Below are 27,810 nucleotides of genomic sequence, written 5' to 3'. Positions count from 1 at the left end.
CACTCCACTGTACAACACTATACTCTAAAACAGTACTTTACGACACTCTCCTCTACAGTAACTTCTGCAATGTCAAAAAAGTATTAAAAATTTAAATTATAGAAATCCAATGAAAACAACAAAAGTTAAACCTTTGATATAGTTAGGAAAACTGTATTTATTCTTTCTATACAAGCCAAACTTAAAATACACAAACATTAGACACTCTTCAGGAATTCTTCAGTAAAGTTATTCCTTAAATTTATAATTTACAGACCACCTTTAAATTTATATAACTGTATTTATTCTTTAGCTACAAACGAAAGTACACAAAAATAACATTTCTAAACTAATAACTTTAATTTATAATTTATGCAACAACAACTTATCATTATAACTTGCGCACCTCCATATCGTGTATTCAACTCAATAGCCACCCTACATTAACTATAACTCACGCATTCTCCATGCACTGCTTATACCGTTTTATATTATATCAGTTATACCTTCTAAAATAATATTATTTATAATGATAGATATGACATCACACATCATATCTTGTGTGAGAGCACAGTGCATGGTAGAGTGGCGAGTGGCCAAAGTCTAGGATTGGAGGCAGACTGCCATCCTTCTTTGGAAGAAGGAAGTATATCGATTAACAACCCTGCCCAATTTCTTGCTTTAATACTAAATCCATTGCTCCTTTTATGAGAAGTGAGGCCACCTACTCTTGTGAAATAAAGAGGTAGTCTTTGGAGAAGGAAGAAGGTTGAGGAGGGATGAGGGAAGGAACGCGAAAGAAGGGTGAGGTATACCAACTTTCTACTACCTGAAGCATCCACTTGTCCAAAGTAATGGCTTGCCACGCTCACAGAAAGGAGGACACACAACCTCCCACAGGCTCCTGGTGTTCTAGTAGGAATGAACTAGAAATGCTTCCATGGTTGAGCCAGGGAGGAGGAGGAGGCGATAATAAGGAGGAGGCGATAATAAGTGGACGCTGTGACCCTTCCTTTGGCCTGAGGAGATTTAAAGTCTGGCGCTTTTGGTATTGAGTCGGTCGTAGGCAAAAACGGAATCCCTTAGAAAACCTTAATAGCTGCAGAACTGCCTTTTATTCCCTTTGGAACTGATGTGGTCAGCCAAGGGTCCTAGCTGTCACCCTTCTGGCCTTAATTCTTTAAAATTCTGTCTCCACTTTATCACCAAAGGGGTAGGCCAGTTGAATGAAAGATCCATCATGGGGGCCTGCACATCTGAAGAAAATCAGATGATCCCACGGCTTGAGCTATGGAATCTGCAGTGTCCAACCCTGACTTAATAATGTGCCGGGAAGCTTCTTGTACATACTTGAAGATCTCAGAAAAATGGCCTCTGTGGTCTATCGGAACATATGGCACCACCAATTTAGCCATGTTCCACAAAGTATATGTATATCTCCAAGGAAGCATCTAAAGTTTAGGGATTTGAGCGTCATATTGCCAACGGAGAAGAGTTTCTGAAACCATGCTCTCAGAGCTTGGATTCTCAGTCGTAAGGTGTAGAAGGGATGGTCCAGATACCTGCTCAGAACTGCAAGATGCCTAAATCATTAAGTTTTCCAGTGACGGGTGGGCCGACACAAAAGAAGGATAAACAAACGGCAGGGTGATACTATTTTGCCACCAACCTATTCAAAGCCTGGCCGACAAAGATGTGACCCATACAGCCCGCACTGGTTCAATCAGTCACCAATAAAAGGCAGAATTGTTTCCCACAAGGGAGTTGAAGGCTGAAGAACCCCGGTTAGCAGATTTGGGTACGGCTCAATAGATGGTAGGGGGAAGTTCCAACACTTCCGCAGCCTGGAAGAAGTGACCTTAGTGGAGGTGAACAAAAGAAATTCAGTGGAGGCATCTAAACCACTGGCCAAAGTAAGGCCTGCATATTCCAGCATCAGAATAATAGGATCCTGGTCCAGGTAGCATCACTAACCCCAAGAGAGTCCATGTCCGTTCCGAAGGGCTCATTAAGGAGTGATGTGCAAGCAAAATTTCTTAAGAGTATCCCTCCTCTTCATGAAACTGTTGCACCTCTCTAATGGATCATAGGTCCTGTGAAGGATGGGTTGGCCCTGAATCCAAAGAGGCACGTTATGCCGGTGTAGTCAAGCTTGGCACCAGCGGAGTCATGGTGAGCAGAGGAGGTGATGTCAGTGGCAGAGCAATATACAGCAGCGTTAAAGTATAGTGCTGTACAGGAGAGGAAAAGATAAGTGTTACAGCACCAGCGGTTTGGTGCTAAAGGATACTGCCACTGCCACAAAGGGCATGAATATAGGCTGGAGCAGAAAAGCCAGGAAATGTTGGCATTGAGGCTGAAGGTTTTCCAGGTAAGAACAATTTGGCCACCGGCTCCAGGGAAGATTCTGCCGGTGATGCTGGTTCAAAGAGCTCTAGAGGCATCAACTCTGGCTCAGTGGATCAATATACTGTGGGAATAGTAGATGGGTGGGTGAGGTGGCTTACATTTTGACAAATGCTTCTTATTCCTGTTCAAGAAGTGGGATATCGGTGACCTTCAGCAGGGCTACAAACATTATCAGCCACATTTATCTTTGTAGGCAAACACCATTACAAAATCAGCCTTCCACTATTTACTTGCCTTAGTGTGCATGCTGCAACAGGATTCACATGACCTGAAGTCGTGGTTCGACCCCAGGCCCCACATGCAAATAGGGTGAGGGCCTGTTATGGACATCTGCACCTCACAGTTCCTACAAGGCATAAAGTCCAAAAGATTTGGGGGAGACCTCTCTAGCACTGCACCTAGGAGATTTACAAATTATGTTGACGCGAAAAGGTGCATAAAATAAGGGACTAAGAACAAGCTTTGGGTCCACATTGAAGTAGCGGAAAAAAGCAGACTGATGTCACGCCACGATAGATGCTACATGGCTTCAGTGACATCACCAGGCACCACTACTAGCACAAATGCAGAGGCAGGATCCCATTCCAGCGTAGGGAGCAGTGCAGTTTCTGGATCCAGTCTGATGCCTGGAATTATTCAACAGATGCAGAATTTGCATATATAAGTATCCACCAGAAAGTGCTAACAAAAGGTAGCAGACTCTGTAGTGTACAGTAGAGTACAGTACAATTCGGTCCATTTCCCTGCAGAGCTTTTAAATGTGATTGGATTTATTTTCTAATAGGCACTGACAAATCCAATTGGTTTGGGATTTAATGTAACTAATATATGGGAACAGTATATGTGCATTATGCCTGCATTTGAAACATTACAACAAGGCAATTGACTTTTCCAATGCTTGTTTGTGTGGTTTACAGGCCGCATCAAGTGTCATATACTCACTTAATTGCAATAATTACACCATCTCCCTACAAACCTATTTAGACTCTACTCTGCGATGAAAAACTCAGAACCCTGCATAATGATCTACAGGCCACCAAAGGTGCTGCAATGGAACACAGGTGACTCCATGTGCACTATGCAGTGACATAGCAGTAACTATGAAAAAAATGTCTTTAGATTTATCTGCTGGTCCTGTAAGCGCCTGTCTGATATTGTACATCTCCATGCTATGGTGTATTTCTTCCTCAAATACATATTCTTTGAATGGCGCCTCTTCATCCCTAAGCATCACACATGGTTTACTCTTTTTCCTTTGGCAAACCCCAAATCCCTCCTATGTTACTATCTATAGCAGCCTCCTTGCGACAAGCAGTGTTGCATAAATGAATAAACGCAAAGTATGCTACCTGCAGTATGGTGTTGATATTCAGATGTCCAACTTCACTCTTCGCTTTTACACCTATTGATAAATCATACCTACCCCCTTTCTTTACTTCATAATGTGATTTCCTCGGAAAGAAATTGCATCGGCAAAACTGACGCTAGGTTACACTCACATTGAGCTTACTTGTTGCCATTACAATTATACAGTGTGTCAGCAGAAAGCTGGGACAATCACATAACGGGTTCTCTCTGTAACTGGTTATCTCTATATATTATAAATGATTAATTGAGGTTTTCCAGTAACACAATTTTAGACTTCTGATTTGGTTTTCAACCTACAAAGCTTATAGTGAGATCCTTCGCATTTGCTGCACATAACAATTTTCAGTTGGAGAATATAATCCACGTGAGCGATATGGGAGTGCGTATATGCTAGAAAAACTGTCTTTTCAGCTGTCTTTTCAGCTTGTCAAGCTCCTGGTAGATGTTGATGGGACAAGCAACAAGTCAAGGGGCAGTCTATCAAATGACTATTGTTGTGTCTCGCTTTGTGCAGTCTCATGGGTCTGTATTAGTGCTATGTCATTGGCTTCTGAACATGGCCTTACTAAGTGGGGGAGTCCCATGGGATGGTATGTATCTTCTAAAAGAGTTGGAGCGGTCCACACCAAGGCTCCAAAGAAAGACATCAGTGCACTGTGCAGGCCACATTTCTTTCAAGAGTTACTAGGTTAAACTTTGCTTTATGCATTCCAGACATTGTCTAGTCATTCCTAAAGTAAGTGAACATAGTCACTTCAACTGTTGTTAAAGAAACTGCAGTTCAAAGTTACAAAGACTTCCAAAAAATCCTACACACCCAGGAAGGAAGGCCAGGAAGGCAATAGTGGGGATTCTAGTCAACTGGTACCTTTTGCCTGGAATTGTTTGCACCTTCTAATATCCATCATCAGTATCATCGCAAAGCTGCCTGGGGAAACAAGAACTTTTAGAGATCTACAGGGCAGGCATGGTTCCTAAACTGGACCAAGAACAGCACTTCCGCATATAAAAGGTAACAAAGGCATAAGTACAAACTTTCCCAGGGTCGGAGTGTAGAGGACAGAAACTGAGCAGTCAACAGTCAACCAACAGACACAATAACGTTGTTCAGCCCAATGTTTATCGTAGGAAAATGAGCAGTGATTTTATAGATTAAAAGAAAATATTGTACACATTAATAGAGCTTACCTAGGGGGCGTGGCTTGGACGCCGACGGGAATGGCGGCGTGAGCTCGGAGCTCCGCGCCTGCTCCCAGCCAAAATCCTGATTTTGCCCTCCTCTCCACGCATAATTGCCTGGCGCTAAATCCCCAAGCAGCCTGCAGCATATAGGCAGCGGACAGTGGCGCTGGGGGACTCTCCTGGGTACTCAGGAGCGGGGTGTCCGGTGCGGCCGTACGTTCCCGAACAAAGGCAAGATGGCGGACGACAGCCGAAGCTGAAGACGATCCCCGGTGCCGGACGGTGAAGTGGGCTGCCAGCGGACCCAGAACTACGTCGACCGCCGTCTGGGGTTTGACCTAGCTCCCTGACGCTGCGGCTTGACGACTTGCCCGCACGGAGGCTCCGAACCCCGATTTTGGCAGAAGTGGAGGTGGGGCTCGACTCAGATTAGGGCGAGCGCTGTGGCTGCATGCTGGCTGAGCCCTGAATTCCGGCGGGGGACTGCAGCAAGGAGGACATCCTTGGCCGGCACCGGCGACTGCCTGCAGCGTTGGAGGGGGCTGGTTCATGCCCCGGGAGGCCTGTGGAGGTCGGCGGTGGCGGACCCTGATGCGGCTATAGTGGCGGGGAACATCGGAAGCGTGGCGGAGAGGAAAGACGCCCAGAGATTCGCACTGGACCAGCAGCACAGCGGAGGTGCGGCCCTGGAAGTGATCCCGAGGTAGGTGCGGTGCTGGGTGCCTGGGCTCCGCGCTACGGAGGTGGGGCGGGCTTCAGGCGCGCGGCGCTGTGCTTGCTGAGGGAGCAAGGGCCGCTGGAGTAGCGCGGGACCTGGATGAAAGTGCAGTGACCGATCTGAGCAGAGCGGAGACTGCAGCGGGGCCTGCAGGGACACCTCGTGATCGGCTGTGGCACTCGGCGGACTCCTGGAGCACTGTGCTGAAGGGGGATGACCATTGCTTGAGCCTACTCTAACAGTGACGCGATATCTGGTGACCCGCGATTTGCCCTCGGTGCGGTGATCTGGTAGTACCTCATGGGACGCTCTCCTGGAACTAGCGAGGGGCTATCCTAGGAGTGCTGAGAAGGGAGTGCTTGGAGCTTAGTAGGGACGGGCCTTCCTGGGGAAACTCTCCTGGCGGCTGCTCTGCATTTGGAAGGGCAAGACTGCGCGCTTGCTGTGGATGCTGGAGAACTGACTGGGGTCTCTGCTGTTGCTGGCCGACTGGGGGTGAATTAGTAGTGGTTCAGAACTGTGCCCTACATCAGGTCGAACATTAGCACTAGATCCGGCACAGCTCCCGTGTCATAGAAAGCACTGGCAGTGCGGAGGAGGCGAGAGAACAGCGGAGTGGCCTTTGAGGTGACGCATTCTGTGGGCTATCCGGTAGGGGACTTACTAGCCAAGATGAAGCCTAAAGGCAAAAAGGATGAAACAGTGGATTCGAGTGGTGTTGCCACTGCGGAATGTAAGACAGGGGAGGGGGGGCCCGACCTGGGGCTCCAGCTCGATAGGATTATAGAAGCGATAGCTGCCTCTAAAGACGCCCTACAACAAGACATTGCGCAAGTAGCTACTGGTCTGGGACTCCTGAGAGCGGACCATGCGAAACTGGTAGACAGGGTCAAGACTAATGAAGATACCCTCCGAGACTTGGCGTCAGCGCAGTCTGCTCTGGCAGCGAAATTGGAAGAGGCGCTGGATCGCATACAGGTCCTGGAGCAGTGGGCAGAAGATGCCGAGAGCCGCAATAGGCGCAACAATGTACGCGTGGTGGGCCTTCCTGAACAAATTGAAGGGACAGACATGGTGGCATATTTGGAGAACTGGTTCAGGACGACGGTGGCGCCGGAGGGATTGTCCACCTTCTTCACGCTTGAGAGGGCGCATAGGGTGCCAGCACGGCCTCCGTCGCCGGGCCGACCCCCCTGGCCGGTGGTTGCCAGGTTGCTTCACTACAAAGACAGGGACCTGCTGATCCAAAGGGCCCGCTCGTCTGGCCCATTTGCGTTGGAGAATAGCAAGGTGACGATCTTTCCGGACTACACGCAGGACGTCCAGAGGCGCCGCGCGTCGTTTCTGGCAGTTAAAAAAGAGCTCAGGGAAGAAGGGATCCAATATTCCTTGTTATTCCCTGCGAAGCTGAGAATCATTGTGCATGGCCATGCGCAGTTTTTTCACACGACGGAAGAGGCGTGGTCATGGCTCGAAACATACAGGGCGGGAACAGAAAGTAAAAAACATCGACGATCGGAGCTGACTGCAGTGCCGCAGGTCCGCAAACAGGAACAGGAATTTGCGAGCGCAGCTGCTGTCGCAGGCAGCAGCGGAAAGACAGGGGGCGTTGGAGGCGGCGGCGGCGATCACTGGCTCCCAGACACCTGTCTCAGTTGTAGGAACTGACACTGAGGAAGAACGGCAGCGGTCGGAAGTCGAACACTCGGACACAGACAGCACCAGGGGCCCGGACGTCACACCCGGGACGGCAGACGGAATGCTGGATGAGTAACCGAAGGAAGGGCGGCCATGTGGCATGGGTCAATGGGGCAACTTCGTTCTGACTATGGGGAGAGGGGGGCACTTGCTCCTGTGTGCACGAAGGGGGAGCACTGGGCGATGGAGTGTGTGGCTGGTGCTGCTGCCCGTCGGGGCTGAGCTGCCCCCGATTGCCCATAAGACAACCTGTAGTGGCTGCTGCAGGGTTTAGGTGTGTGTGTGAGGGACTAGTTTAGATGGGGGCTGATATTTTTGTATTAGGTCCTGTTCTGGGGGGGTGAGGGGGGTTATTGAAGTGGTAGTTGTTGTTTGGGGTAGCAATTTTGGTGTGGGTGACCGACTGCGGGACACCTGGAGGTGGTGGTACAGGCGGGATGGGAGTGTTACCTGAACTGCGTTGTATCACGTGGAATGTTCGAGGCTCGAATTCAATGGCTAAAAGGTATAAGGTCCATGCATATCTGGTGCGGAGAGGAGTACACATAGCTATGCTTCAGGAAACCCATCTTACTGAGGTGGAGGGTCGGGCATTGCAGCGTAGTTGGAGAGGTCAGGTCTTAAGCACGTCGTACTCGGCGTTCGCTAGGGGGCGCTGATTTGGGTGCGAGCGGGTGTTCCGCTTCAGGCCACGAGCCATGCCTTGGACCCAGAGGGACGGTACGTAGTGGTAGAAGGGAGGTTGTTTGGTAAGGATGTTGCACTTTGTAGTATTTATGCTCCCAATGTGGATCAGGCTCGCTTCTTCGAAGGTCTTTCAGGGACACTAGCGCGATATTTGGCTGGGCCAGTAATTGTAGGAGGGGACTTTAATTCCATAAGTGACGTGGCCCTGGATCGATCACATCCGCCACTGCTTGATTCCCCAGTCAGGAGAGTGGCAGGAAAACGCTTGGATTGGCAGAATAACTGGGGCCTGGTAGATGTGTGGCGTGCACACCACCCTCATGACAGTGATTACTCCTTGTTTTCGGCGCAACACAAGTTGCACGTCCGGTTAGATGCTATACTATGTTCCCGGACGGTGGCCCGCCTGGTAGCACATTCCGAGTACCTAGCACAGACCATTTCTGATCACAACCCGCTGTTATTGTCCTTTAATTGGCAACAGGAGAGGTTGGCCATACCCATGTGGCGGCTCCAACCTGACACCCTGGAGGACTCTGTCTTCCAAGCGGCGGTTAGAGAGGGCATTGAGCACTATTTTGAGGAGAATCAGGGTGCGGCCTCCAACCGTGCAGAAGAGTGGGACGCCTTCAAAGTAGTGATACGGGGGCTCTGTATTAGCAAATTCTCGGGAGTGCGGAAAGTGATTATGGGAGATGTGGCCAAAGCGGAAGAACGATTAAGGGAGGTGGAGAGGCTGAGACCAGAACAGCCTACTTTACAGGATAGGCTTGTGGAAGCAAGGGAACCGGCGGCGGCTGAAGTTGAGCGCCTCCGCTGCTTTGATCACAAGAACTACGTGATAAAAACCCATGCGGAGCGTGATAAAGTGGGCGCGTTGTTAGCGCGGTTGGCTGATCCTGTGCAGAGGGGAGCTCCAATCATGAGCATAGAAACTGGAACAGGTACCATGGCTTACACCCAAAGGGAGGTGTCATCGTGGTTCCTAACGTACTACGAAACACTATATCAGAGTCAGCTAGATGGAGAGGAAGCAGAGATAGACTACTACTTAGCTGAGATTCCCCTCCCGGCCTTAGACGATGAACAGGCGAAACTGTTGGGGTCGGATGTGACTCTGTCCGAAATCCGCAGCGCGATCAAAAGTATGGCCCGAAATAAAACGCCTGGCGCTGAAGGGCTCCCCATTGAATTTTATTCATACTATGTAGACATCTTGGCACCCCGTCTACTGGAGGTCTATCGGGAAGCGAAGGTGGTGGGTCACTTGCCCACGTCAATGCATGCATTCCCCTTTTGAAGCCAGGAAGGAGTGCGACAGATGTGACCTCCTACAGGCCGCTATCTATGCTGACGGTAGACTATAAAATCCTGAGTCGGATATTAGCGACCCGATTAATACCATATATGACCACATTAGTACACTTGGACCCGGCGGGATTTATCCCGAACAGGAATACATCGTCGGACATTCGGAGGCTGATCAGGATTATGGGAGGGGACCACCGTGAGGCGCGGTTGCCCGCGGCTTTATCGGTGGATATAGAGAAGGCGTTCGATAGCTTGGAATGGCCCTTCCTTCACAGGGTGCTGGCGAGATTTGGTGTGGGGGAACACTTTGGGACTTGGACGAAAGTGCTATACTCTTCGGCGAGGGCTAGAGTACGACTGGGGCGGTGATCTCAGCCCAGTACCCGGTCCTGAGGGGGACGAGGCAGGGATGCTCGCTTTCTCCTTTACTGTTTGCCCTAGCAATAGAGCCCCTTGCAGTACGAGCTAGATCGGGATTAGCCTATCCGGAGCTCTGGTTACGAGATACACCTCACTTTATATCCTTATATGCAGACGATCTGCTCTTGTTCTTGGACAATGCGGGAGAGGCGTTGCAAGCCGCAGTCTCCCTGTTGTCGCAGTTTGGAGCCCTGTCGGGCCTAAAAGTAAACTGGCGTAAGACTAGTCTTTTCCCGTTACGACCGTGTGCGCAGCCACCTCAACTAGTGGGTGCGATAAAGTGGGAACCAACATGCCTCACGTATTTGGGGGTTCGAATCTATCACGAAACCACAGACATGCTGGACGGTAATGTAGGGCGCTGTATAGGAGCATTAAAAGGAAGCATGACGTTCTGGTCGACGCTTCCTCTGTCAGTTGTGGGGAGGGTGGCCCTCATCAAGATGGTGGCCCTACCTAGATTACTTTATTATTTTAGGACTCTACCAATCTTGGTCCCTCCGCGCATATTCAGGGAGCTGCGCTCGTTGCTCGTAGGCTTTTTGTGGGGAAAGGAAAGACAGAGAGTAGCATTGACGACACTGATGCGCCCCAAGGCGGAGGGCGGCATGGCGGTTCCTGACTTCAAGCTCTATTATTTGACTGCCCAACTGCAGATACTAACGCAACATGTAGCGTTAGATTTCAGAGGCCAAGAGCTGATGCGTGGGGCGGGGATTCAGAGACACGTCCTTTCCTACATAGTCCTGCAACAAAAAATTGACTTAAGAGACTTGACGATAAGAGGAAAAAACTCTTAAACTTTGCTGGAGCAGGAGTCAGCGCAGAGCTGGGGTACGGCACCACTATGCCCCGGAAATCTCATTGGGGATGCTGACCGCCCTGCCGCATGGTGGCGATTGGTCTCCCCTTATGGAGTGGGAACAGCTGGTGATCCAAGTGGTAGGTGACCTGTACGAAGATGGGGAACTGATCCCATTTCCGACCTTGCACGACAGATATGGGCTACCAGATGGAAGTTTTCTGCTCCATGCGGCTGTTCTGGCAGCCCTCCGACAACACTGGAAGGGAGGACAGACTGAACCGGTGACAACTAAGATCTGTCAATATGTGGTGATGGCAGCAGGAACATTTAAAGCAGTGACCTGTCTTTATTCCAGGTTGATACACGAGGGACTCAGCCATCTCGTTGGCCTCAAGCAGAAGTGGGAGGCGAGCATAGCTAAGCAGATACCTGACACTGTGTGGGAACACATTATGCGGAGAGCATGGAAGGGTAGCAGGAATGCACGCTTTCAACAAGTACAATTCTTTATACTGCACCGTGCATATCGGACTCCAGGAAAGATTACCAAATATTTCCGGGTTCAAGACGCGGCATGCCCTCGGTGCCGTGAGCTGGGTGCTGATTTAGATCACATGCTCTGGAACTGCCCTGCCTAGGGCAATTATTGGACGGAGGTGGGGGAACTCCTTACAGAGATCACAGATAGGCACCTTAACTTTGTTATGGCAGTATGCCTTCTACATTGGTTTCCACACACAGCCAGGACTAAAATTATTAGTCAATTCATAGACCTGGGCCTACTTCTTGCGAAAAGGGAGATTACATGGCATTTGAAATCGAAGGAAGGGCCATTGTATAGGAGGTGGAGGTCGGAGCTCTGTAAGTGGGCAGATAGCGAAGGCTCTATTAACATGAGACAGGCTAAGCGCATGAATAACGATAAAGCGCTAGAGCTCGCCAGGGCGTGGGTAGCGCTGGTGCAGGCTTTACGGGACCACCAGGAGGGAGCTGAGGACTGAACTATATGGAACATCCATGTTCTATGCAAGCAAAGTGCGTTGAATCACATCTGATTGTCCCAATAGCCGCTGTTATGCTATGTGACTATGCGCGTCTGGTGTTGCTCACACCAATTGCCGAACGGGGGGGGGGGAGGGATCCGAGTTACGTTGGGAGTAAAATGGAACATATATTTGATATTGCTACGAGGGGTTGATGATGTTGTGATGTATCTGTGGCTTAAAATCAATAAAATATGGTTTTTTTAAAAAAAAGTAATAGAGCTTACCTACAGCGTTTACAACACTATGAGATAAAACCAATTCTTATAGCTCCCACATCCACTACAGTGACATAATGCAGTGATGGCCGGTTTCTGCCTTTCTACAGCAGTCTGCAGTTCTCTAGTAATGCAGGAAAACTTATGGGAGAGAGCTTAGGTGATGCAGTTAATAGCTATGGGTGGAGATTTATAGGTCAGTTAAGTCCAGGCTTCCAAAATGGATCCTATTGGTCTCAGCAATCTGACTCTTACCACAACATGGTGGCGTGTTACCTTTCAGACAATACATACACACACACTTGACATTCCATGGAATGACAGCACAAGCATCTGGGCGTTACATCCAAGCGGAACTGTACATGGGTGGGGTTGGTAGACCACACTTCTATTCAAACATAAAACTGATTTTTTTCAATGCTATCTATCCAAAAAAGATGTGCATGCTGCCCTGTCACAAACTCAGGTCATGGACGATCGCTTCAGGTCAATGAAGAGGGAACGACTATTGCGCCCCTTCATGGTCACCAAACTGACTGAAGTTCTTGGATTCAGCATGCACAGGCCTCCTAGGCAATAAAGCATACGTTAGATTAGTGTGTCAACTGGGCTAACAAAATCAGAATACCAGTTTCACACACAGTTAGGTCAATTAGGGAAGGGTATAGGCCAGTTTAACATACAGGCAACATTCCCATCCCAAAATGGGAGCAGCTCAGTGAGGAGGGTCAGGTTAGTGCGAGCAGCTGAGGTGAAGAGAACATTCAAAGTGAAACCCAGGAGGAATGGACACTGTGAGAGTGCTAGGCTAAAAAGAAAGCAGTACTTAAACAATATAATGACTGTTAGGTGTACATCCTTAAAAGTTTGTATCGCTGTGTCATGCCAGTCGCCTAACTTTTCTTTAAGGGCTTACGTTGGTTTATTTTTAAATAATTGAGACTCTGTGTGAATTGTCATACTGATCTTTCTGTTCAGTATTGTACAGGTATTCACAGAGTGTAATCTTACCCCTTGACACCAAGATAGTTCTTTAGGTCACTGAGTGAGCAGCTACTCCAACTGTCATACGAGGTTGGATGAATGCTGGTGGAGCTACAGCCATGTGCTGTATGTTTTGGTACTGTGTATGAAATTCATCAGTTGTGCTCCTGTCATACTGAAGTTCACCATAATAGGGAAGCCTATAACCTCCCAGTAGCCTGGGTATGCAGTAAATGCAACAGAGTGAGCTCTTAGTGGGTGCAGTTCAAAGCCCACTATATATCAAGTAACTAAAAATATCAATTCATGATGTGATTGAAAAAAGGATAAACAAATATAAGGGTTTTCAAAACAGTATAAAACTTTTTTTATTATTGATTAGAAAACGTTGTATAAACAAAACATTCACATTAATGGGCCTAAATACAAACTTTATTAAGACTATGCAAAATATAAATAATGAGGAAGGAGTCAAACAGTGCTAACACAATCATGACAAAAACATTGGTCGACATGAATAGACTTGCAAAACAAATACTGATCCAACACCAACAAAGACATCAAGCAATAATAAAGCTAATATAAATATTTACAAAAATTGAATTAAACAGTCAACCACATTGAGGCGTGGCAGTGCATTATATGTGAGGTGAGCTGAAAGAGTGTGAGAACAAATGTGCAACTTGCATAAAGAAACTTGTTACTCCCTGTCATCCAGAAGGAGTCAAAGTGAAATCAGTAACCAGGATAAAATCACAGACCAAACAGTGCATCTGTGAATTTCACCCAGAAGTGATGAGAGCGTGACTCATCTAAAATCACAGATACCACCAGTAGATGGTTGCATGTGGCTTACATAGCGGTGAGATGTAGTATACAAGGAAGGGCTGCTTTAAGAACCAACAAGCTTGTGTGTCTATCAGTGTTCCTATGGAAGAAATGTGGTTATGGTGCAGTTAATGAGAACAGGCACAAAGGAAAGGATCAATAAAGGAGAAGAGGATCAGAGTGAGGGGTTATGCCCCTAAGCACTTTCTGACCCTACAATGAAGACTCCATAGAAGAGGCCTCTCCGCCCTTGATCTAGATTCCAGGGAAGGAGGTATTAAGCAATATACAGCAATGAGTGGGGGGTAGAGAATAGGTTCAGATGGTGTGTGCAGGCGAGGAATAAGCATCAAGGTCCTGGAGAGGAGAAGAGGAAAGGGCTGGGTGATGCAATGAAGCTGAAGACATTTCAATTAGTAACCTATGACCAGAAAATAAATAAGCACCGTTTGTCAGAATTCAGACAAACCAGCACAATGTTAATCCCACAACATGGACCTTCTCCGTTACACTTCACACAAAACGTAAGTTCAAGTGCAAATATAGCCAGGAGCAGCCCACTCCTATGTACAGCCAGTAACTCACCTGTTGTACTCACCCTCTCTGCAAGCAACATGCCAAGTCACATTGTTCCTGGGCACATTCACACAGTGCCAACTAACGCAAACACTATGCTTGTCAATGCCAGCGGGGCCAATGACCCTTAGAAACAGCTTACACTGGGGATTGGTAAGGAGGAGCAACAGGCTTCATGACACACTGACGTGATCGGCATAGCCTGTGCCCATCCTCTCAGCATTTGCAGTTTCTAGTGCCTAAAACAGCATAGTGAGTGTGGTGGTAGAAGGCATACAGATGGTGCGCCTCTACCTCTCAGAGTTGGACCAAACTAATCCTGATCTGTAGTGCCTTAACACTCCTGCAATCCCCATTCTGTCTAGACTTCAGCCTATGATTTCTTGCAAGTTCATCAGTCTTTTGTGAAAAATTGTGTAATTAACAAAACTCCTGCCCAAAGCCCCAGTTTCAACCAGATGCTTCTTTCTCTAGGATATATAAAAGCAAATATCCCCAATTAACCTCCTCCCCAGCCCCGTGAAGAGCCCACAAACAACCCTTCTGGAGCAGCTTCTGATAATGCTGTACTAGCATCAGTCAACAGCTGTCAGGACTCAGGGAATAAGTTGGCTCCCTCTGGGTCTCTAGTATACTGTACTCCTTCTCTGGAAGTGTCAATTTTCTTCAGATGATGTTGAAGCACATCTTTCTTTTCTTCCATCATGATTACATGCGCATGTATGTCTATCATGTATCCATACTAAGGTATACAAAAACGTGATGTATGGAATGCTTGAATTAATCTCACCCACTGGTAATTACACACGCTGATTATGTCTTCTGGTTCAGGGAGGACCTGGCTTGGCAGTTCGGGCTGAATTGTTCCCATTGGAGTAGGGTCAATACTGATTTGCATATAGTGAGGTTCAAACTGAGGTGACATGGTGTACACAATATTGATGGATTAGGATGCACCCGAGTAAATACCAGTGACTGAGATTAATTCAAGCATTCCAGCCATTACCTTTTTTTGGCATACTTTAGTGTATCCTGTCTGCCATGGCAAGCTGTCTGCCCTGGCGCACTTGCAGCCATACCATGTGCCGATCTTTCTGTTGAGAGATAACAAGGATATTATTTATCCTGGTCGTCTCTTCTCTCATCTCACAATAATTTGCTTCTGCTTCCAAGGAAATTGTACTTGTAATGAATGATCCCACTGAGAGATTCGCTGTGCTCAAAGGAGGTTTGTGATTGGGCATAAGACCCAGTGTTTTCTCAGGTCTACCGCCAAGTCCTCATAGATTTGAATCTCGTCACCAGTGAATATCACCCTGTATTTCAATCGAATGAGCATCATAATCAATGTATTTGATAGTACGGCTTTCAAACCTGCTAAGGAGGAGGCAAAAACGAAGGTGTGGAATGAGCTGAAAGATGCATGCTGTGCCTCCAGAATGAGATCTTTCCAGAGGTAGGTCGCTGGTTGGGGGTCAAATAACAAAACTGATTCTGTCCCTGAAGTAACCATTACTGAGTAGAAGTCCTAGCTGATTGGAGGCAGACAGACCAATGCATATGGAGGTGCTAAAGGCAGCAGGTGATAGTCCATCGAGGTTGAACCCAAAGTCCTGATGTGGTGGCCATGGACCCTTATAAAGGTAATTTAGATCCGTTGTATCTGCTCCTGACTAATATTCTTATGATTTTTGTGTCTTTTGGTTACTTCTGAGCCATCATCCTTTTCAGTTATAGAGATCAGGTAAATTCCATTACCTTCCTGGATTACACTGTGAAATTGTTGGGAAGGATAATTTTAGGTAGGCTTTAAGTCTGGGCAAGAGAAAATACTGTCAATGCAGATATCAAAATGGGTTTTATCGAGGGCGATTGTAACTGTGAGCAGTGCCGTAACCTTACTTGCTTAGTAGCAAGTATGTCCATGTGAACAAAATTGTTTCGGGTATCTGACTGGCCATTATTTATTCGTCCTCCGCAGTTAAGATGGTGAACAGGTTCAAACTCTAGGTGTGGCCAAAATGGAGATTGCAGTGTCACTCCTAGCAAAAATAAGGATGTATAGCAGGGTCGAGTTCCCTTTTAGTTGTATTGGTCTGGATGATACATTTACCAGTTTTCTCTGATTCACCCAAAGTAGATAGTAGACCAGCTCCCACACCAAGTTGAAAAATACCATGCTTGTATTGCACTTTGAAATTCTAAGTGCGTAGAGTTCATGAAAACACTACAATTAAAAGCTAACCCCACCAGGTCAGAAACAATGCCTTTCTGCCCTCCAAATAAGAGGACAACGAATAGTCTGGTAAATAGCATCAGCCTGGAGTCTGGAAAGAATACATTCATTTTCATATTTTGGAGAGGTCTTTGATTCCAAGCTGAACTGGTTTCATTAACCAGGTTTATGAGACAAGCAGCCAAATTAAGGGAGGCTTATTGAGCTATGCTAGGGAAATATGGTAATTTGTGGTAGCTCAGCAACCAAGAAGTTAATAAATATTGTACTGCACGGTGCTGATAAACTTTGCTGAAATGCTTTATTTTTGCTGCCCTAAGAACGCCTGCAGCAAACTATCTGAGCATAAATTTCAATTAAATACTGTCTGGAACAATATCTTATCAGAGTCAGTTGTGTAGCGCCTATGACGGAAACGTTTTACCCCGCTTCAGGGTCAGGTCTTGTGGCTAACTCACTCCGAATTTCCAAAGATATAAGTGTCAGAAACATATGTGCAATGCTGACTTTACGATAATGTCCCCACTCAATAATGCATTCACGTTTTCTTCCACAATGCCCTTAGGAGATAATTTCTGCAACCTTTATTTTCGATTGCTTGAGATCATAGGCTGGAGGGCATGGCAGCTTCCTCAATATTATTATGTTGAATAGGAGGCTCATTTGCTCTGCGTGACTGAATTTATGAGAGCCACATTTCTGCAAAGGAGATTCTGGGGTTACATACCTATTGTTAATAAAAGTCAGTCTTTCTTGATGAGAATATATTCTTTCTGATCATTAACCACACTTTTCAATACTCTACGAAACGCCAAGATAATGCGTAAATGTAATGGCAGAGGAAAAGAATGTTGCAACAAAAGCGCTATATAGTCCAGTTCCATATCATCTTTTTTTAACTGATGAAATAATAGGTCTCAAATTCAATACTACCATTATCAAGTCTTGTCCTTGGTGCCAAGCTTTCGAGAAAAAGCAGAAAATCTTGATCAAGAATATAAAGTAGTCTGTGATCAATCAGGGTGAAGTAGCAGTTCAACAAGGCAAGTTTACAGTACCTGAACCAGTTTGACAAACACGTTTTTCACTTTGTTTAATCAATGTGTATATATTTTAAATTTAAATGCAAAATAGCAAACTGAGAGTTCAAAACTGCTATTAAGTTGTACACAATGGGATGCATTTCATTAGTGATGGGAAAAATTAAATCAAAAATTAAGCTAGGAACAGAAATTTTAAATCTGCCACTTACCTTTGATATCTCTGTGTACAATCATATTACTGTGCAAATAGTACACGCCCTCTAGGATCTGTCTGGTATATTTGCGGGTTACATTCTCAGTAAGGGCTCCATAGGCTTTCAGCTGATCCTTGATTGAACCCTGCATAAATCAGAGAGAGAAGCACAGTTACAAAGTTGTGCAGGAATAAGCCATTTATTGCATGGAACTACAGAGAATTCATTTATCAAATAAATAGGAGCAAATAATTCGATACGTTCAATGCTATGTGACTTATTAGGTTTAATATTGCTGATACATTAACGAAAATCCTAGTTTGCACAATCACTTACTGACACTATGAAGGAAAAGGGCCACCCATCACCTTTCACTAGCTGCAGAAAAAACAGAGCATTAAGCTAAGCTAATAGCTGGACTGGGCAATGGCCCCACTTTCTCTTTTCGGGCCTAATTGGTGCCCTGGTACTAAGAAACACATACATTTCTACTAGAATACAATTTTAGCCCCAAATGTATGTCATTCACTGAGGTTTAAGAATGAATAAATGGCCACAATGTATGAACCTTATAGGTGGTTCATGAGGGTGCACAGTTTAAAGTTTTAGCCCCCAATAGAAGTTCGACATGTTGTCTTATAAAATGACCACGCATAGAGTATGCCACCAAACTCTGTTCCAATAAACAGCTGGCAAGTATGTGCTATGATTAACATTTTATTTAACCTTTATAAATGTCCCATATTGTGGGAAAGGTACTGACACCTTTCACAGCACATTCTCTTGCCTGAAGGGCTGCTGCAGACCATTGCGTTCCCCAGCTATATGTTTGTTTTGCACAAAGCTGAACTTTGCATTTGCTACATATTACTGGTGAGAGCAGCAATCCCTTGAAACAGACCAGACAAAATGTAATAACGACCATAAAACAGGTCAAAAGTTCATTATAAACAACCAGGTAAATGCATAATGAAACGCAAAGAAGCACGTTAGGTGTGGAGTAAAGCCAGAGAATGAAATCAGCTCGAAAAAGGAATCACAAACAAATGTTGCTATACTAAAGAAAATACCTATAAAAGCAAATCCTGTAAAAGATACTGTGTACAAAAGAGAGGTTACTTACTTGTAATAAATGCTTCATCCTGGTAATCCTCTAGATTTACAAACAGCTACGCACGTTTGCCCGATTCCAGAAATTGTGCTGGTGTGCGTAGATATTCTACTGTTTTGCACCATCAATCCTTTTCTGGATTCACTTCCTGTGCCCTATTCTACCATTTAGTGGTTGGGTCCAGAAACTTAAAAAAAAAAAAATTATTGTGGGCATCATCGACCACCGTTTGGTGGTTAGTCCATACCATGTGTGACGTCAGATGGCACCTCGGAAGTTCATATATGTGGGCGCCATCGCCAGATTCTTTTTACCGCCGTTGGGAATGGAAGCACGCCAGAGGAGCTCCAAAGAAACACAGAGTAGAGAAAAAAAGAGACAAGGGCGAAAACTAATCACTGAAAACACCAAAGGCCACTTTAAGTTCTAAGTAACATAGAAGAGGTGTCTTCTCGAACCTAGATGGGGGGGGGAGGGAGGCAGTCGGTAATACCCATAATGCAGGAGAATGAAGAGGGGAGAGGAAGTAGAAGGTTATGTAAATACCCCCTTTAAGTTCTGCCCCAACTGCCGCAACAAAATGGCACCAAGAGACCCTCACAAGGTCTGCAACTTTTGCCTATTGAGAGACCACAAAGACGAAGACTGCGAGGCCTGCAACACATTTGTATTGACACTAAAGGAAAGACGGCGACAGAGGCTAGAACACAATGCCATGGCTAGCACTCATAAGACCAGGAATCCCTGAAAGGCCTCTGTTTATCAAGCGATGAGGAGAAAAACATGTAGGAGGCCAAACCATCACGAGGAGTTGAGCATTGAAGACTCCGCAGCCGACACCGAAAAAAGAAAAGAGGCATAGAAGGCGGACAAAGTTAGTGTGAAGAAATTGCTAAAGGTAATGAAACTGCTGAGAGGCATGGACGTTAAGTCCTCCGACTCAAAGTCCTCAAAGACACTCTGGTTCGAAACACACGAGGACCGAAGATCAACACAAGCAGAGTGAGCCATTCGGGTCCGAACCAGAGGACTCCGAAGGGGCAAGTCGGTGAAAAAAACACCTACGCAAGCAAGTGCTCGTAGTGGAGGTCAAAGTTTCAGGCCCAGGACAGCCCTCGACACTGAAAAGAAAGGCACCACCCACGGTCAAAGCCAAACAAAGAGGGTTCAACGTCGAAACAGCATCCCTATGTCAAAGGAAGAAGGAGTTCGACAACCTCTTGAGGGAGTTTCAGATCTCAACAAAACCTTCGTCAAACAGAGAAGTCAGAAACAAACCGTTAGGCACGGAGGGCCTGTGCAACCCCAGAGCCATATGAGGAGGATCAAGTAGAGCTCTACGAACTTAAAGAGGCTGCAGTTTCCGAGGAGCACAGCCAGTTTAAGGACACATGGCAAGGCCTTGACGCAGAGTCCCTCGGGAAAGGGGTAAACAGTTACCCCTCAAGGCCTTCAACTCCTGACAACTTGTACCTATTCAACAGCCTCATCAAAAGGGCTGCAGGTACCTATGGGGTGCAGCTAGAGGAAGAAAAGGAGGAGGCATGCTTCCTACCGGAAACACTGATGCCCTCACAGAAAGCGAACTTCTGACAACCTATACTCCCCCGCACCCTCAAACAGGGAAAGGAGGGCTTCTGAGAACCAGCCAGAGCAAAAGCAATAACCCATTGGGTGGGGCATTTCAAACATTCCACTCAAGATCCTAAATATATTAAAGGCAACGTCCGGGCGGGGGTCAAACATGGTCTCCACTGCAAGGAAAATAAGCAATGCCCCCATATCAACAGAGCCACCACCAGAGAAGGAGAGCATGAGGCTTGATCTGTTGGGGAGGAAGATGGAGAAAGAAGCAGGCACTAAGTGGAGAACAGCTAACTCCAACGCGTTTCTTAACCACTACGGCCATCAGCATTGGGATGAGATATAGGGGCTAATGCAACATTTTCAGGAGGACCACCACAAGAGGGCCAAGACCGTGAGCCAGGAGGGCAGGAATATCACCAACACCAGCCTTAAAACCTCCCTGGATGCAGTAGATACAACTAGCATGCAGATCTGCATCGGCAGAACCCTCAGGAGACACACCTGGCTCAGGTTCTTAGGTTTCCAAACGGAGGTACAAGCCTCTATTATCAACATACCTTCACAAGCAACGCCCTGATCGGACAGTCTGTAGATGAGGTGCTAATTCAGATTAAAAAGGATAATGACAGTGCAAAGGCCACGGAGGCACTCCAGATCTGAGAATCCTTTAGGAGATGGGGAGTTGCGAACAAAATGCCTAGAGGCACGGCAGCATTCACAACAGGCAGCACCAGCCGCAAATCCTCACTCACCAAACAGCACAGCAAGCGCCACACCATCAATGACAACACCCTGCAAGACAATCCTTTTGAGGGAGGCCAAGAGGAAGAGGCCAACCTCCCGGGGATGTGGGGTGAGGGGCATAAACAACCAATTGACTCATTCATCACCCAGCCCCTCCACAATGCACCAATGGGGGACAGAACAGAGGGGGGGAGGGGGTTCATCGAGGAATGAAGGACGATCACATCAGACAACTGGATCCTAAGCATAATCAAACATGGATACTGCATACAATTCACCGAGACACTGACAAACAGACCCCTGAAGATAAGGCACTTCAAGGGACAGGAACCCACACAACTGCGAGAAGAGGTCAAAGAGCTCTTCCAAAAAAGAGCCATAGGAAGGGTTCCCTCTAGGAAGCTGGGCAGGGGCATCTACTCGCCATACTTTCTGGTACCAAAGCAAGACGTAACAGTGAGACCAATCCTAGACCTCTGATTTCTAAAAAAGTTAATACGAACCCAAGACTTCAAGATGATACCATCACAAGAAGTAATACCAATCCAAAGTAAATTTGGAATATACGGCCACCTTAGGTCTACAGGATTCCTACCTACACATACCTATACTCTAAAGACACAAGACGTCTACACTACCAGTTCATTGTGCTACCCTTTGGCATAAAATCCGCACTAAGAGTATTCACAAAGTGCATAGCGGCAGTAGCAGCGCACCTAAGAAGACAGGGCATTCATGTCTACTCGTACCTACTAGACTGGTTAGTAAAGGCACATTCATAGCAAAGATGCCACAAGGGCATGCCGAAGGTAATTGCAACACTGCTATGTCTCAGGTTCACAATAAACCACAAAAAGTCTTTATCCCAACTGAAACACCAAAGGTGTCCCTGGGAGCAACCATAAATTCACAAACAGTATTGGCGTGCCCAGTCTGCAACAGATTGGAGGCGATTGCAGAGTAAACTCGCCTTTACCAGAGGGGTTGGTCTTTGACAATGAGGTCTGCATCATGCATCATGCATCCTACTCATACCGAATGCAAGACTTCATGTGCATCCCATATAGAAATGGATCTCGGATGCATCCCACAAGGCTTGGGGTGCACACAGGCAACCTGAAGGTCAGTGGACTCTGGAAACCCAACTATCTACAGATGAAAACAGTTTTTCTTGCTTTGAAAGAGTTCCAGGCGCATATCATTGGACAGACAGTACTGATCCAAATGGACAACTTAACTATGTTCTAACTCAACAAACAAGGGGGAACAAAGTCCTTCCCTCTGTCCAAACTGGCACAAAAGATATGGAGGTGGGCGATCCCAAGGGAAATCATGCTACTGACAAACCCGCTACCATGGAAGCAGAACACAGAGGGAGACAGATTGAGCAGGCAAGACAGCACCTCCCACAAATGGGAGATGAAGCAGGAGGTACTGGACAACGTCTTCAAAATCTGGGGCACACCAAGCATACGCCTCTTCGCAAACCGGCAAAATATTCCCAAGGGTACTGGACAAAGCCAGACAGCCAGGGACATCACTCATCCTCCAATACCCACAATGGGCCAGACAGACCTGGTAATCAGACCGATTGGAGATGTCCAGAGGGGAAATGATCCCAATCAGGGCAGAACAGGATCTACTAACCATGCAAAACGGAACAGTGTGCCATCAGGAACATGCCACTCTCAACCTGAATACCTCGAATTCGGTCATCTAGAGCTACATCCATGACGATGGAAATCATAGGCTAGGAAATCAAGCACTAGCAAATGCTACACAGAGAAGGGGAACATAGACAAATGCATACAATAAGAGAATGCAAACAAGGACAGAAAGGAAACTGTACTAAGATACCGCACATACCTGTTAGACAATGGCCTGACCTACGCATCGCTTAAGGTTTACCGAGCTGCAATAGTAGTTTATTACAGAAGTACAACAAAGTCTCTTTACATTTCCAGGTGTGAAAAGATTCCTGGAAGGATCGAAAGTGTAGCGCCACCAATAGTGGTACAGACACAACTGATGACAGTCTTTTGAACCAATGCACAAGAGGGATTTAAAATCTCTAAGCCCAAAGAAAACCTTCCTAATCGCGTTCACATTCCTACACAAGGTCAGCGAGCTAAAAGCAATGATAAAACAGGAACTATACCTGCAAATCTGCAAGAACAAAGTAGTCCTAAGAACAAATCAATAGTTCCTACCAGAGGTAGTATCTCAATTCCACGTCAACTAAAGCATACAATTACCTGCCATCTTCCAAGAACCAAAGACACAAGCAGGGAAAGCCCTTCACACACTGGATGTGCGCAGGGCACTGTTGTACTACGTACAGTAAACAAAGGCTTTCCGTAAGAGAAACCAATTATTCATCTCCTTTGCAAAAGCAAGCAAGAGATCACCAATGACCAAGAGAACAATCTTACAATGGCTAGTAGAGACTATGGGAACCTTTGACAACAGAGCGGGAAAAACATTCCCCCATGCACCCCAGAGCACACTCAACCAAGAAAAAGGGCAATACGCTAGTATTCCTAGCAAACGTACCCAGTGTCGAAATCGGCTACTTGGTCATCTCCACATAGCTTCACAAAGCACTACTGTGTGGACATCCAAATGAATAAGGAAGCACAGGTGGTACAGAAAGTACTACAAACCCTGTTTGTCAACACATCCACACTTCAACCCAACCCGACCCAAGGTACGGGATACCGCTACATAATCTAATGTACAGCATGTGAATCCAGAAAAGGATTATGCTGCAAAATGAAGTAGTTACTCATCAGGAATAGATTTGTAGCGTGAATAATTTTCTGGAGTCACATGCGACCCACCCACCTCCCTCAAAATGGAAGATGAAGAAAACTGGTGAGGAGAACAATATCTTATGAACAAAATAATTGGAAAAACAGAAAAAAAGGATCTGAAGATGGCGACCACGTACTTGAACATCAGAGGCACTGCCTGACATCACACAAGAGATGGACTTACCACCAAATGATGGTCCATGACGCCCACACAAAAATAAACAATAAACACGATTCAGGACTCAGCCATCAAATGAGGGAATAATGCACAGCAGGCGAATCCAGAAAATTCTTCAAGCTGCAAAACTACTCCTGCTGGTAACCATTAACACTAATGGGATATGTTTAAACTGTTAATTACTGTATTCTTCTTTAGAGATTACATGTTGGTCCCTCTTTGCTGAAGTATTTATTACAAATATTTTTATTTAAACTTACATTACACTCAGTTCCTTAGATTAAACATGATTATTGGACAGTCTCGACTAATTGAGAGAAAAAAGCACTGCCCTTTCAAAACGCACGTCACTTTTCCATCTTGTTTCTCCTCTCATTCAGTGTAGTGTCATCAGCACTCTACAGTAAACTGCACAACTGTATAATTACTTTGCTCTTATTACCTAAAGGTAAACAGTCTGCAAGATTGTGCTCATGCGGTTCTGTATTTTTGTAGCCCTATGCAGGCTGCACTACTTTAATAAGGAGACCATGCATTATGAACAGCTGTTCTGGGATGTTATATTTCATCTTAATGTCCTTAAATAGGAGTAGGGAGTTGCCATTGCATAAGTCACCTCCATTTGTGTCACAAGCAACAAGCCATGAGGATTAATTTGCTCCTAGCCTAGATAATGTGATAAAGGCAATGTAATCACCATTTATAGTGCTCTTTGATACCTAACAGGCATCCTGGTGCTAAACATTGAAGAGAGGTAACAGCAAGCAACAGAGTTAATAAACAAATCAGTTTCAAGCTGCTAGAGTGCGAAAAGCCAGTGCCTTACCGATTGTCAATGTCTTAATATTAGGTCAATCCTTAAGCATAAACCACTGCACCACCAGAAAATGCCAGGTAAGTGTTCCACATATAGGGGGCTACGTTAAAGAGATTGGCTGTCCCCCAGGTCAAGTTTGCTAAATAAGTCTCAGGTTAAGAGTCTAGTGTATTCAAATCTAAAGCTGCTACAGATCTGATTGCACATAACAGTTATTTTTGTAGTGCTTTTAACTTACCCCAGGCATGTATTCCATGAAGATGGACAGAGTGCGTTCTTGGGAATCCCTCAAGCATCCGTAATACTGAACAATTCTTTCGTGCAACAGATTCTTCAGCAGCTGAATCTCACACTCAAGAGCACTTACCTCCTGCAACCGAAATATGCAAAATTAGTAAACAAATGATTTGCGCTAAAGAGAATGGCAACAAGCAGAAAAATGCAATAACAAGGTCCCTACTACGAGATTGAATAGAAATTAATAAATTCTGAATAAAAGCAAATACTTTAAGTAATGAAAAAAGTGTACAACAAACTTGCGTGTAGGGTCTGCAAAACAAAATATGGCTCAACTGCAGCATATTTGTACTGTAAGCAGAAACAATATGTAAATAAGTCAAAAGATATGCATCTTTTGCACCATCTTAAAATGTAAAAAGGAAAGTACACTTCCCTTCCACGTTAGTCCGGTAATCTCCCCATTACTGGAGGACAGTAATAATATTTAAAGATCTGGGACGTTGCACAAGTATGCTTTATGAGTGTGGCATACACACTTTGTCAGCTGCAGTCTTGCTCATTTGAACTGATGCAAGCTAAATAGTATTCAGCCTGCCGCAGAAACGGATTGGAAACATATGGTGAGAGATGGTAGTAGGAGAAACAAAAATGTGTCTGGATTACCGGTTACATTTCTTTACTGTTCTGTCTGGTTCTGTCAAATTGTAAACATATTGGTGTAGCAAACCAAGGAGGAAGGAAAGACTAGGAGCTTGCAATGGCATAGACTCAAGCGATGATTAAAGCCAACAGTTTAGCAAGGAGAACTTGGCCCACAGATTGTGCCAAGAATTCAGAAGAACCAGTTACTTACTGTCTGATGAATACTTCTAACCACAGATTCCTGAACTTTATAATAGATACCAAAGCATTACCACCTCAGGTGATGGTTTTGTGGAAAAACACACACAAAAAACTCCTGCAGGACTGAACGGCCAAAATATCCTTCCCGTCAGACCTGACTATCAAGGAAGGAGTTCTTCGTGATTGTGTGCACTGATGCACATGTTCCAGCTATTGCATAACACATTTCCATGAAATGGACTATCCATCTGGACAAAGCACTGTTCTGTACTGCTTTGCCTTTCATTGCACAGGAGATCCGCACAAAGAGCTGATCATGAACCTGATGGTCTTTGGTATGATCAATATAAAAAAACAGAGCCCTTTAGGGGTCTAGCCAGTGGTGTCTTTCCTCCTCTTTCACGCGGTGAGGTGGGGCAAAGAAAGAGAGAAGAGTGATGGATTGGCCGATGCTAAGAGAGGGCAAAACCTTGTGGAGAAAAGCAGCTCTGGTCCTCAGCATTAGCTTCTCTGTAAATACGGTGGTATAAGGTGGCTGACACTGACAGTCTGAAGCTCACTTGCATGATGAGTTGATGTTACTGTGATGTGATTTAGTGTCAGGAGAGGACGGGGACAGGTGTGTTGTAGCTCAAAGGGAGTATATATCAGCTAAGTAAGAACCAAGTTAATGTCCCTCATAGCATCAAAAAAGGTTTAGAGGGAACTTGTGGTCCAAACCTTTGAGAAAGCACATCACAGGTGACTGGAGCAAGGACTGCTGGTACAGTAAAATGGGCCAACAAGTGGTGAGTCTGCATTCAACAGCCACTCGCTGAGATACTCCCTAACTCCAAAGATACGCTGTGACCATTGCCATCACCTTTGTGAACGCTGTGGGTCAACTAATGAGACCAAAAGGGAGCACAGTAAACTTAAAATGTTTGTAGCCGCCCACCTTGAACAGCAGGTAGTGTCTGTGGGCCTTCAGTACGTAAACATGGAAATAGGCATCTGAAGGTGCAATGCCACCATTCAGTCTCCCAGATCCAGGACTGAGAGAACCATGGCCAGGTGTGAACTTCCTGAATGTGAACATCTTGGATTTGTCCTTCCTTAGAAAGAAGTTTAAGGGTTGAAGAATTAAACAGGTCAAAGGCCTCGGACTTTCTTTAGTGCTGGAAAATAGCAGGAGTTACAGGAAGTTCAGATTTCGGAGGTCAGCACCTTCCCTATGGCCCCTTTCTGCAAAACAGCCAGAACATCCTGCAACAAAATAGAGTTATGGTCCTCCAAAAGTTGCTCTGATGTATTTACGATAGGCAGCACGACGGAAAGGAATGGCAGGGTGTAGCTCCTTTGGACTATCTGCTGGACCCATCTGTCAGACATTATTGCTGCCTGCCAATTGGTGGTCGTGTGACACTAAAGGGAAACTAACGTGGCTTGGATGCTGCTGCCATAGGGGCTGTGCACTGGGTAGTTTGTTGGCCCTGGTGGCCTGCACAGTGCATGCCAGATCACTTCCTGTGACCCCCGAAAGGACTGAAGTGTCTGCTGTTGGAGTGGTGGACATTGATGTTGTCTGAGACGGACAAAATGTTTGTAGATAGTGCCTTGCAGGTGTAGAAAGATTTAGGGAGCGTGTTTTAAGCTTTGCTTTCTTTAAGGTGCTTGAGAATGGAGTCAGTCATCTTCACAAAGCCCTACCTCACCATCCGTATCCCCCTTTCCCTCCCCTCATACCCCTGTGTCTTGCACTTTATCCATTCGTTATCTAAATACGCGCTCCCTGGTGA

The 27,810-nt window shown here is 45.9% G+C and overlaps 1 protein-coding gene across 1 annotated transcript in view; it reads right to left on the bottom strand.

The window, feature by feature from the left end:
* Nucleotides 1-27,810, bottom strand: part of MAP3K2 (mitogen-activated protein kinase kinase kinase 2) — a 404,520-nt gene that overhangs the window by 37,893 nt on the left and 338,817 nt on the right. The window contains exons 14-15 of the mRNA XM_078679280.1: nucleotides 25,188-25,319; nucleotides 17,715-17,844 (exon numbers count right to left, since the gene is read on the bottom strand). Coding sequence (XP_078535406.1) covers nucleotides 17,715-17,844; nucleotides 25,188-25,319 — 262 coding nt within the window. The remainder of the gene's footprint in view (nucleotides 1-17,714; nucleotides 17,845-25,187; nucleotides 25,320-27,810) is intronic.

The sequence above is a fragment of the Lissotriton helveticus genome, chromosome 3_1 (genome assembly GCF_964261635.1).
Source record: "Lissotriton helveticus chromosome 3_1, aLisHel1.1, whole genome shotgun sequence".
NCBI lineage: Eukaryota > Metazoa > Chordata > Amphibia > Caudata > Salamandridae > Lissotriton > Lissotriton helveticus.
Note: the sequence above shows the minus strand (reverse complement) of the source record. Positions and strands in the feature narration are given on the sequence as shown.